Source organism: Lithobates pipiens, unplaced genomic scaffold (assembly GCF_037356315.1).
Source record: "Lithobates pipiens isolate NorthernLeopardFrog02 unplaced genomic scaffold, aLitPip1_a1.2 Scaffold_74, whole genome shotgun sequence".
NCBI classification, from domain to species: Eukaryota; Metazoa; Chordata; class Amphibia; order Anura; family Ranidae; genus Lithobates; species Lithobates pipiens.
In genome coordinates this window covers 1,082,500-1,095,653 of record NW_027507897.1, presented here as the reverse complement: position 1 = coordinate 1,095,653, position 13,154 = coordinate 1,082,500, and the positions used below count along the sequence as shown (strand labels likewise).

Sequence of the window (13,154 nt, the reverse complement as noted above, 5' to 3'; positions counted from 1 at the left end):
TAGTTGTGATATAGTTTGTTGCCACCACTAGTGATGCAAATTAATCCAAATGAAGAAGGGGTTATATAATCATCACTCGGTTTCAAGTTTTCAGAAATATTTATTACACATAGATCCATATGATAAGTACTGGTGATAAAGCACAGACAAAATAGTAAAATACATTCTTAGATATGTAAAAGATACATTTATTTCTGTAGGTCAGCATCAGTCTTCTCAGGTTGCTCGGTAGTTATCTGTTTCTCAACACTGTTTTGCTCGGTTCCTGATGTAAGATAGCTGACAAGACTGGATGCTCCTGCAGCAGAAACTGAACCTAACCAAGACAAACCTGTGGCTACGGCTGACCCTGCCGCTGGTGAACTTGAAGAGATATAAGATCCCAGCTGTTTAACACTATTAGCTGTGGCTTCCGTTGCCTCTACAGATCGAGCAGCGAAGGACTCTGCCAATGGTGACATACACTCAGCTGCCGTCAACAACATGGTACCATAACCAGTAGCATCTACTTTAGCAGCTACAATTGGAGCCAGTGTTTGTGTTCCTGCAGACAGCATGCTTCCAAAAGCAGCTAAACTCTTCCCAGCTGCTGCTCCCAGGACTCCAGACATCGCTGTCACTCCTTGACCTGCTAAATCGACTCCCTTAGCTGCGACTGAACCCACAATTTCCGAACTTGAGTTCATAGCTGAGCCCGCAATTTGGACTCCTTTTGCTGCAGCTATTGTCAGTTCTCCAGGAATGGGTGCCATGTTTCTAATTATCTGGAAATTAAGACATTAATATCAGTTTAAATGATTGTAACACAAAAACATTGTGGTGTTGACCATAATAGATAGACATCTTTAGTGTATCAAACAGTTTACATTTTTTTATTGTAGATAATTACAATTACCTCAAACTATATTGAGGGTAGGGATGAGCCGAACACCCCCCGGTTCGGTTCGCACCAGAACTTTCGAACGGACCCCATTGAAGTCTATGGGACTCGAACGTTCGAAATGGAAAGTGCTAATTTTAACGGCTAATATGCAAGATACTGTCCTAAAAAGGGTTTGGGGACCTGACTCCTGCCTCAGGGGACATGGGTCAATGCAAAAAAAGGTTTTAAAACGGCCGTTTTGGCGGGAGCACTGATTTTAATGACGATTAAAGTGAAAAAAAAAGTGAAATATTCCTTTAAATATGGTGCCTGGGGGGTGTCTGTAGTATGCCTGTGAAGTGCCACGTGTTTCCCGTGTTTAGAACAGTCCCTGCACAAAATGACATTAAACGGAAATAACACCATTTAAAACTGCTTGCGGTTTTAATGTTATATCTGGTTCCTGCAATATGGTTGAAAATCATTCAGAAAAATGGCATGGGTAGCCCTCCCTGCCCATTACCAGCCTATTTGGGTCTTGTACGCATATTAAGGGGAACCCCGTACCCATATTAAAAAAAGGAAATGCGTGTGGCCCCCAGGCCCTATATACTCAGAACAGCAGTATACAGGCGGTGCAAACAAGACAGGGACTGTGTAGGTTTGTTGTGTTAAGTTGAATCTGTTTGTAATTTTCAACTGGTACATTTTTAAAGTGTAGCTCCAGTCAAAAAAACTATTTTTAAGCTTTTTGGAAAATATAGGGAAGGGTTATCACCCCTGTATAATTTGTTTTGTCGTCCATCTTTTTTCATCTCACTTGCTGCTGTCTGATGTTTGTAAGTTGGATGTTTGAAAGTAGGGGCCTGCCCTATATGCTCTGCAGAAATGGCGGAACAAGGTGTTGGTTTTGCCACAACATTGTAAGCCCTGAAAGTGACTCTTGGTGGGCGCTGGAGCGCCCTGCTGTGAACGATTATATCAAGAATTGTAATTACATGCCATTGTTGAACAGTGGTATAAAAATTGACCTTTGGTGGTTGTGGTGCTGGTGCCACAACACTATAAGTCCTCACCGTTACTCTGGGTGGGCACAGGAAGGGGCCCTCCTGTGAAATATTATATCAAGAATTGTAATTACATGTCCCTGTTAAACAGAGGCAGAAAAATTGGGCCTTAGGCACTGGTGCCATCACACTACAACCTCTGCCATATACTCTAGTTTTATTGCAGGAATTAGCCCTGCTGCAAAGCATTGAATCAAAAATTGTAATTAAACGCCCCTGTTAAACAGGGGCAGAAAAATTGGGCCTTAGGCACTGGTGCTGGTGCCACCACACTGCAACCTCTGCCATATACTCTAGTTTTATTGCAGGAATTAGCCCTGCTGCAAAGCATTGCATCAAAAATTGTAATTAAACGCCCCTGTTAAACAGGGGCAGAAAAATTGGGCTGCTGGCATCACCCAGAACCAAAAATGTTCTTCCAACATATCAGCGGAGGAGGAAGAGGATAGACAATCAACATAACAGGACAGTCACTCAGCATCAGCATAGGCAGTCTTGAAGGGATGTGGTATTTCAAAAAAAATTATTCGGTTACATCAGCTTCAGGTGCTTGGTAGCTGTGGGTGATCCAAGACTGATTCATCTTGATGAAGGTCAGTCAATCAACTGATTCGGTGGACAGGCGCACCCTGTGATCGGTAACAAAGCCACCAGCAGCACTGAAGGTGCGTTCCGAAAGAACGCTGGATGCAGGACAGGCCAGTAGCTCAATTGCATACTGTGCAAGCTCTGGCCAGTGATCCATCCTCAAGACCCAGTAAGCCAGAGGATTTTCGGTGGGAAAGGTGTCCAAGTCTGACCTTGCCCCTAGGTATTCCTGCACCATGTAAATTAGACGCTGGCGATGGGTGCTGGAACCAATCATACCTTGGGGCTGCGGACTAAAAAATTGTCTGAAAGCATCAGTCAGATGGCCACCTTCACCGCTCCTTCTGACTGATGCCTCAGCAACACGTTGTCCAGGACCAGGAGTTTGTGACCTCCCAGTCTCTGGGAACGCGTTGCACAGAGCTTTCTGCAAGGCCTCCCGGAGATGTCTCATCCTCTGCTCCCTCTGCGATGGCAAGATAAGGTCGGCAACCTTACCCTTGTACCGTGGATCAAGGAGAGTGGCCAGCCAGTAATGGTCCCTCTCCTTGATCCGAAGAATACGAGGATCCTTCCGCAGGCTTTGCAGGATCAGGGAGGCCATGCAGCGTAGGTTAGCTGAGGCATTCGGTCCGGAGTCCTCTGGGTCACTAAGGACAACATGATCCGCAGCTACCTCCTCCCAGCCACGTACAAGTCCACGTGTTTCTTGGGACTGTAAATCATCCCTATAAGACTGCTGCTGCTGATGCTGAGTGCCAGCCTCCACCTCCATGCTGACACAATCATCCTCCTCCTCCTCTTCCTCCTCCTCACCCTCTTCCTGTGTGATGGGTGGCACAGCAGGAACACTGTCTGGATAAAGGGGGCCTTGAGAGGCAAGGAAGTCCTCCTCTTCCTGCCTCTGTTCTGCCTCAAGTGCCCTGTCCATTATTCCACGCAGCGTATGCTCCAAGAGGTGGACAAGAGGTACAGTGTCACTGATGCATGCACTGTCACTGCTCACCATCCTTGTGGCCTCCTCAAATGGTGACAGGACAGTGCATGCATCCCTGATCATGCCCCACTGGCGTGGTGAGAAAAAACCAAGCTCCCCTGACCCTGTCCTGGTGCCGTAGTCGCACAGGTACTCATTGATGGCCCTCTGCTGCGTGTGCAGCCGCTGCAGCATGGCCAATGTTGAGTTCCATCTGGTGGGCATGTCACATATAAGGCGGTTCTTGGGCAGGTTCAACTCCTTTTGGAGCTCAGCCAGCCGAGCACAGGCATTAAATGATCGGCGGAAATGCACACAGACTTTCCTGGCCTGCTTCAGGACATCATGTAAGCCGGGGTACCTGCCCAAGAACCGCTGCACCACCAGGTTAAGGACGTGAGCTACACAGGGCACATGGGTCAGTTGTCCCTGTCGGAGGGCGGAGAGGAGGTTGGTGCCATTGTCGCAAACCACCATTCCTGGCTTAAGCTGGCGTGGCGTCAACCACCTCTCGGCCTGCCCCTGCAGAGCTGACAAAACATCCGCCCCAGTGTGGCTCCTGTCCCCCAAACAAACCAGCGCAAGCACGGCATGGCATCGTTTTGCCTGCGTACTTGCGTAGCCCCTGCAATGCCTACGGAGCACCGCTGGTTCTGAGGACAGAGCACTGGAAGAGGCCATGGAGGAAGAAGAAGAGGAGGGGGTGGAGGAGAGAGGTGTGTCACAACCAATAGTAGCATTTTGGAGGCGTGGTGGCGGAGCAACCTCCAACACTACTGCACCTTGTCCTGCATCCTTCCCAGCAGCCAGAAGAGTGACCCAATGGGCCGTGAAAGACAGGTAACGTCCCTGTCCATGCCTGCTGGACCATGAGTCAGCGGTAATATGCACCTTACCGCTGACCGCCCTGTCCAGCGAGGCAAGGACATTGCCTTCCACATGCCGGTAGAGAGCCGGAATCGCCTTCCGTGAGAAAAAGTGGCGTTTAGGGACCTGCCACTGAGGAACCGCACATTGTACAAACTCACGGAAGGGGGCCGAGTCTACCAACTGAAAAGGCAGCAGTTGAAGTGCTAGCAATTTAGCCAAGCTAGCATTCAACCACTGGGCATGTGGATGGCTGGGAGTAAATTTCTTCCGCCGGTCCAGCAGCTGGGGCAGGGACATTTACCTGCTATAATCGGATGTGGATGTACCACTAGCAGAGTTCCCGGAAGCACTTGGCTGTGACACACCTAATTCTACACCTTCATTCCTCTCAGAGCAGGTTTCAGAGAGGACTGAAGGTCTAGTGGGGTTGGAGATGCCAGCTGATGAGGAGCAAGGAGAGGTCCGCTTTGTTCTTTGGTGTGGGTCTTTGAGGTACGCTTGCCAACGAGCTGCATGGCAGGTCAACATATGTCTGGTCAAGCATGTGGTGCCCAAGCGGCTGATGTTTTGGCCACGTGAGATACGCTTGAGACATATGTTGCAAATAGCAGAGGTGCAATCTGATGCACTCGTCTCAAAAAAGGCCCACACCAAAGAACTTTTAGAATAACGCGCAGAGGAAGCGCTCTGTGCAGGCGGAGCTCTGCGGTGTGATTCAGTCGGTGTGCTGCCACTAAGCTGGCCCCTGAAGGGCATCCTGCCTCGTTGGACATGTGCCTCCTCCTCCTCCTCCTCCTCCTCCTCCCTCCTTCCAGGCACCCACGTGGAGTCAGTGCCCTCATCATCCCCTCCCTCTTCATCGCTGTAGCAAACCTGGCAGTATGCTGCAGCTTGTGGAACATGACTGCCAGATTGCTGTGCTTCTTGAGCATCCTCTCTCTCTGCGCTCACGCTACTGCCTTCCTCTAGCTGAGTGTCATCATCAGAGCCCACCAAACACTGGGCATCCTCCTGGAGCATGTACCCAACACTGTGCTCAAAGAGTTCAGGAGACTCCTCAGGAGGACGTGGTGGGTCTAGGGAAGGAGTCACTGATGATGACATTGAGAGGAGGGAAGACGATGCGTTGACAGCTGCTTTGCTACTACCCTGAGACTGGGTGAGAGAGGATGAGGAGGATGAAGAGGGCTTGCTCATCCACTCTACCAAGTCGTTGGCATGTTGCGGTTCAACATGTCCAGCTGCAGAAAAGAAGGACAAGCATGTCCCATGGCCACGTGCTGATGACAATGCACCGCATCCACGACCAGCACTGTTGTCTCTAGACACAGAGCCTGCTTGCCCTCTTTTATCGGCTCGCGCCTGTCTGCCTCTCCTTGCTGGCCTTCCAGACATGGTAATGGCCTGAAGGGAGTTGGGTAAAACAGTAGTTGGGTAGTTTATATTGTGCTGGAGGCACACAACACCCACTAACTCCTGCAGATGCCTTTTTATAGAACAGCAGAGTTAAAAGGGTATATACAGATGTATACTGTGCTGTGCTGGAAGCACACACAACTTCCAATAACTCCTGCAGATGACAATTGGGCCCAAATAGAGAACAGCTATGTAGGTGGATTATAGCGGTATGTACTGGGTACAGAGCACGCAGACAGCACGCACTATCTCCTGACACTACTGACTGCAAGCGCTATTATTAAAGATGGACCACTAGCTATATAGGTGAGGTGAATATCACGGTGTATACTGCGGTCAGGGCACGCAGACAATAACCAGAAAACAGCAGAGTTAAAGGGGTAAATACAGATGTATACTGTGCTGTGCTGGAAGCACACACAACTTCCAATAACTCCTGCAGATGACAATTGGGCCCAAATAGAGAACAGCTATGTAGGTGGATTATAGCGGTATGTACTGGGTACAGAGCACGCAGACAGCACGCACTATCTCCTGACACTACTGACTGCAAGCGCTATTATTAAAGATGGACCACTAGCTATATAGGTGAGGTGAATATCACGGTGTATACTGCGGTCAGGGCACGCAGACAATAACCAGAAAACAGCAGAGTTAAAGGGGTATATACAGATGTATACTGTGCTGTGCTGTGCTGGAAGCACACACAACTTCCAATAACTCCTGCAGATGGCAATTGGGCTCAAATAGAGAACAGCTATGTAGGTGGATTATAGCAGTATGTACTGGGTACAGAGCACGCAGACAGCACGCACTATCTCCTGACACTACTGACTGCAAGCGCTATTATTAAAGATGGACCACTAGCTATATAGGTGAGGTGAATATCACGGTGTATACTGCGGTCAGGGCACGCAGACAATAACCAGAAAACAGCAGAGTTAAAGGGGTAAATACAGATGTATACTGTGCTGTGCTGGAAGCACACACAACTTCCAATAACTCCTGCAGATGACAATTGGGCCCAAATAGAGAACAGCTATGTAGGTGGATTATAACGGTATGTACTGGGTACAGAGCACGCAGACAGCACGCACTATCTCCTGACACTACTGACTGCAAGCGCTATTATTAAAGATGGACCACTAGCTATATAGGTGAGGTGAATATCACGGTGTATACTGCGGTCAGGGCACGCAGACAATAACCAGAAAACAGCAGAGTTAAAGGGGTATATACAGATGTATACTGTACTGTGCTGTGCTGGAAGCACACACAACTTCCAATAACTCCTGCAGATGGCAATTGGGCTCAAATAGAGAACAGCTATGTAGGTGGATATAGTGGTATGTACTGGGTACAGAGCACGCAGACAGCACGCACTATCTCCTAACACTACTGACTGCAAGCTCTATTATTAAAGCTAGATCACTAGCTATATAGGTGAGGTGAATATAGTGGTGTATACTGCGGTCAGGGCACAGACAGTAACCACTACACAAGAGCAAGATAGGAAATCAGCCAAAAACTATTGGTGTGTAACTGTGTTGAAGGTACACAGAACACCCACTGCTTCAGATGCTAACACACTACACGAGGCCGCCTCAAAGGCGGCCTTATATAGTGTGGGGCGTGCACTACACAGCCTGAGCTATGATTGGCCACAGGCAGGATGCCTGTGACCAACCATGGCTCTCCTCGCTGCTGGCGCTGCGATTGGCCAAGCATGCGGGGTCACAGTGCATGCTTGGCCAATCATGAGCCAGCAATGCACTGCGCCATCGCAGTGCATTGTGGGCCACACGAATTTTGCCGCGAACGGCCCAAGCGTTCGGAATTCGGCGAACGCCCGAACGACCAATGTTCGAGTCGAACGTACGTTCGACTCGAACACGAAGCTCATCCCTAATTGAGGGTAAGTCCACTCTCATGGAAAAAGTATAGTGTAAAAAAAAAAAAGTATATATCATATACAATTGCTACACAAGCATATTTTAATTGGATGTAATAAAAATAGCCTTTCCTTTTCAGTCTGCATCCTCTGTAATTTTCTAAAAAGTCAATGCAATATATGAGTCCTGGAGACCTTTTTTACTTAGTTGATGTACAGTAAACATTCAGAGATTTCATTAACTGCTTGAGTGATTTTTTTTGCACTAAAATACAAGTTGAGTTTTTGGTATGGTCTGCAACAAATATGTCATATACTCCCTAAATCTGGCCATACATGGACCAAAATTTGTCCAGTTCACCAGAGACTGGCCGAATTTTGATCCAGGTACCATAGGGTCCACAATCGATGTCTGTACACTGTAGGGTTTTCCCTGCCAGCAGCTCTGATAAGTGTATTCTGTATCAGAATGCAATAGCTTAGTAGCAGGATTCTCCTATTCACATTGAATGTTTGGATGGGGCAGTCGACTCATGTATGGGCTACCTAAGGGTTAATCACATCTAAAGGCAGGGGTGTGTAACTCAATTTCATTGTGGGCCACATGAGCAAAATGGTTGCCCAATTTTTATCTATAAGACTATATACATTTATATGCAGGGCTTTTTGTCTCAGAGAATAGGTACAGGAACTCAACAAGCCCACCCCCCGCCTTTAAATGCATTAAACGGTGGGTGTAGCCAAATTGCTATAACGGTGGGAGGATCTCAAAGGGGCAAAAAATACTAGGAGTGCATTATGTGCGGAGTTCAGGGATGCGCTATGTACATAAAGCAGTTTCAGGGGTCACCATCTGTGCACCCAGTAACAGATGGGGACATTTATTACCATGCAATGCCTCCTCCCACTCTGAACCTGCATCTCCCCGCTGGGATAGATAGGGATATGTAAAAGCTGATAAGAGGTAAGCTGTGACAGCGGTGAACAGGGAGCAGAGGGTGAGAGCCAGAGTTGGCAGAATGGAGTTCCGCTACATTCCAGCTGAAAAAATCCCAGGGTGCGAGGACCACATGAAATGGCTTAGCAGGCCGGATTCGGCCCATATGCCTTGTGTTTGACTTATGTCTAAAGGGATTGGAGACACCAAAGCTTTTCACAGCTTTTCTCACCAGCTAAATAAAATGAATTAGTTGCTCCCATTCACAATCTGTATCCTAAAAACATACAGCTTTTTCTTCAGAACAGAAATAGGTAGGAATCTGTAACTAAATTTGTTAAAATCCTTGCCATGTACATTAATCACCCAGAGGGGATTGTTTTTATTTTTTCAAGAAAAGTGTAGTTACTCTTTAAAACTTTTTTCTTTGTACTATAATCTTCTACTCTCTTTCCCAGGCTAAGACTGTCACAATATCGTGAAACAAAAGATGACAAAAATATTAAAATCATTTTTTATTCCAAACAACTAAAAAGACATATTGTCAAATGAAGTGCATGAATATTAGTTGGAAAGTGTTCCTGAGAGAAAAAAATAAAATATATTTTATATATATATATATATATATATATATATATATATATATATATACACACACACACACACACAGTGGATATAAACAGTCTACACACCCCTGTTAAAATGTCAGGCTTCTGTGAGGTAACAAATTCCACTTTAAATGTGACCTATAAATTGTACAACTCAATTGAAAAACAAACTGAAATCTTTTAGGGAGGGAAAGTAAAAAAAAAAAAAAGCTAAAATAATATGGTTGCATAAGTGTGCACACTCTCTTTTAAAACTGGGAATGTAGAGGTGTTCAGAATTAAGCATGCACATTCAAACTCATGTTAAATAGGAATCAGTACACACCTACCATCATTTAAAGTGCCTCTGATTAACCCCAAATAAAGTTCAGCTGTTCTAGTAGGTCTTTCCTGACATTTTCTTAGTTGCATCCTACAGCAAAATCCATGGTCCGCAGAGAGCTACAAAAGCATCAGAGGGATCTCATTGTTGAAAGGTATCAGTCAGGAGAAGGGTACAAAAGAATTTGCAGGGCATTAGATATACCATGGAAGACAGTGAAGCTATCATCAAGTGGAGAAAATATGGCACAACAGTGGATGTCCCTCCAAAATTGATGAAAAAGACTAGAAGAAAACTGATCAAAGAGGCTGCCAAAGGGCCTACAGCAACATAAAAGGAGCTGCAGATCTATCTGACAAGTAGTGGCTGTGTGGTACATGTGACATCAATCTCCCGTATTCGTCATATGCCTGGGCTATGGGGTAGAGTGGCAAGATGGAGGCCTTTTCTTACAAGGAAAAACATCCAAGCTCAGCTAAATTTTGCAAAAGTCTCTCAAAAGCATGTGGCAAAATGTGTTATAGTCTAATGAATCCAAGGTTGAACTTTTTGCCCATAATTCCAAAACATATGTTTTGGTGATGTGCAGTGTTGTTTTTGCACCAAAGAACACCATATCCATAGTGAAGGATGGTGGTGGTAGCATCATGCTCTGGGGCTGTTTTTCCTCAGCTGGAATAGGGGACTTAGTCAAGGTAGAGGGAATTACGAACAGTTCCAAATACTAGTTAATATTGGCACAAAACCTTCAGGCTTCTGCTAGAAAGCTGAACATGAAGAGTAACATGCCCCAAAGCATACATCCAAATCAACAAAGGAATGGCTTTGTGAGAAGAAAATTTAAGTTTTGGAATGGCCCAGCCAGAGCCCAGACCTGAATCCCATTGAAACTCTGTGGGGTGAACTGAGGCCTGTGCACAGAAGATGCCCTCGCAAAGTCAAGATGTGCCATGCTGAGTTGCATGAGTTGTACAGTTTATAGGTCACATTAAAGGTGGAAATAATTCTGAAATGATTTATGTTTGTCTCATTTTTATACATCATGGAAACCTGACATTTTAACAGGGATGTGTAGACTTTCTATATCGACTGCTCAAAAAAATTAAAGGAACGCTATTTAATCAGAGTATAGCCAGTCAATTAAACTCCTGGGATATTGATCTGGTCAGTTAAGTAGCAGATGGGGGCAGGCAGTTACTCTAGGAGAGCTGGACAGGGCCATAGAAGGCCTTTAACCCATCAACAGGACTGGTATCTGCTCCTTCGTGCAAGAAGGAACAGCATGAGCACTGCCAGAGCCCTACAAAATGACCTCCAGCAAGGCCACTGCTGTGAATGTTTCTGAATGTTTATGACCAATCAAAAATAGGTTTCATGAGAGTGGCCGGATGTCTTCTAGTGGGCCCTGTGCTGACTGCTGACAGTTGTACACTCACTACTTTACATTGTAGAAATGTGTCATTTCTTCAGTCTTGTCAAATGAAAGCTATAATAAAATATTTGCAAAAATGTGAGGGGTGTACTCACTTTTGTGAGATACTGTGTATGTATGTACGTATGTATGTACACACACATATATATATATATATACACACACACACACAATGTATATGTAAATGATCATGAGATTCAGTCATAAATCACACTTACAATATCTAGATTTCCTCGTCCATATTTCAGTTCAAAAGCAAAATCTCGGCAGCTGGACCCATAAGGTTTACTCTCACCCACCATCTGCAGAGCTGTTTTTACCACTTCATCATTGGGCACCGGGGTCAGGTCATGATACATTTTGCTCACTTCATACTTGCATCCCTTTGCCTCAGTCTCCAGTGTAGTTTTCCCAACAACATTTGACTCTCCATGAACAGCATTATCACCACGACCAATAATCCTGCCTGGGCACACACAATATCATCTGAATCAATATAAAAAGACTAACAGGTAAATCAAATGAATGAACAATCAGTTAAAATATGTGTTCTTCAGGTTTTAATAAAGTTTTCTGGTCTGAACCTAACGTTTACTGAGCATTTCTGTGTGCTTTAGTCCCTGTGATCCCTACATACTTTTTTTATTAGTGCTCTAAGAGCCAGTTATCTGATTGGCTGAGTTACATTATCAGATCTCACTTGCAACTAGCATTTTGCATAATATGTGATGTCATGGATCCCATTAAAACAATAGAGGGGTGGACTCCATGTGACTTCAACAGTAGTCTCAGACAAGGGTCCAATTTTAATATAGACAGGAAATTGCTTTTGAACATTGCAACCCTCTAAATATTTTTGTATACTATTTTTTTTTAGGGTGTTTTAGAGAGCTAGATTGGGTATGTTAAAAACTCGACTCCATTTTATTCATCCAAAGGGTATATTAATGTAAATCATACAATCATAATAATAATAAATAATAATCATATAGTGTATTTAGAATATATTTGACTATAGTTATAACACAGAACTTAGTTTTATCAAACTCTTTATTTTTTTTATTGCTACCTATGATGCATAGTTCTTCTCGAATACCTACCTGTTAAATGTACAATATGTCCATCACCTACATACACAGCCCAGTGGCGATGTCCTGGTTGCAAGATTTCAATAATATCTCCATTTGTAAAGGTGGAACACTGGAATATGAAAAAGCAGTCATTAGCCATATTAATAGAAATTACCTTGGATCCACTCAAATTTGGGGTTTTGTTTTCTAAGGGGGCGATCACAACTGGATTCTATGGTTACTATAAGCGGGGATATAGAAGAAAGTGGACAATATACTGTCCATTAGTTATCAAAGACAAAAGCATTCAATTATTGCATGCATGTTGTCCCTCACTCTTTTGTTGTCTGCAGTGCTCCCATCCCACGTACTTTCATTTCTTTTACAAAGGATTATATTAATGTTCAGTCAAACAAACAGAGCCAGCAATTGAATAGTTACAATGCAAAATAATAATGTACAGACCGGAAAGACGTACATAACCAAGGCTCAACGCCTCGCAGTATATAGAACAATAAAGAAAAAAAAAAAAGCACACACACACACACTTTAATTTCTAATCCATAGCAGTGGAGGCTGGTGGTATATTTTTTGGGGGGGCATCATCAATCCACCCGCTGCCAACCTCCCCTGCTCGGTTGGGTCACAGGCACCCCCCGGTCAGTCACCAGCTCTGCACCTACCCCATCTAGGTCACGGGCAGCACTTCCTCCGGGTGGTGGCTTCTCCTGCATCTCCACCCTCCTCCTCCTCAGCAGCCAATAGAATCGCTTCTTCTCTGAGCCAATTGGGTGACGGGTCTCAGGACCTGCTTACTGATTTTGATTGCACAGGAGGAGAATCAGGAAGACAATAGCGAATAATAATTTTCTATTGTCACACAACTGGGTGGGCTCAGGGCGCAGTGCTCTGGATCCTGAGCCCACACTTTTTTGAAGCCAGAGTATCAGGCTCTAATCAAGTGTTTCTAAAAAGAAAAAAAAAATCAGTTGGAACCCATGGATCAAGCGCCATGCATGTAGATTAGGGGGACGGCACCCATGCGCTTCGCCACTGATCCATAGACCCTGCTCTGGTGTTAGTGATTCTACAGATTTTTGCCCTTTATGGGTCAA

At 45.1% G+C, this 13,154-nt stretch overlaps 1 protein-coding gene across 2 annotated transcripts in view; it reads right to left on the bottom strand.

Moving 5' to 3' along the window:
• Nucleotides 1-80: 80 nt before the first annotated feature.
• Nucleotides 81-13,154, bottom strand: part of LOC143959422 (uncharacterized) — a 39,921-nt gene continuing 26,847 nt past the window's right edge. For both annotated transcript variants that reach the window (XM_077468072.1, XM_077468073.1), the window contains exons 2-4: nucleotides 12,070-12,169; nucleotides 11,188-11,435; nucleotides 81-764 (exon numbers count right to left, since the gene is read on the bottom strand). In XM_077468072.1, the coding sequence (XP_077324198.1) occupies nucleotides 189-764; nucleotides 11,188-11,435; nucleotides 12,070-12,169 (924 nt within the window). In that variant the 3' untranslated portion in view covers nucleotides 81-188. The remainder of the gene's footprint in view (nucleotides 765-11,187; nucleotides 11,436-12,069; nucleotides 12,170-13,154) is intronic.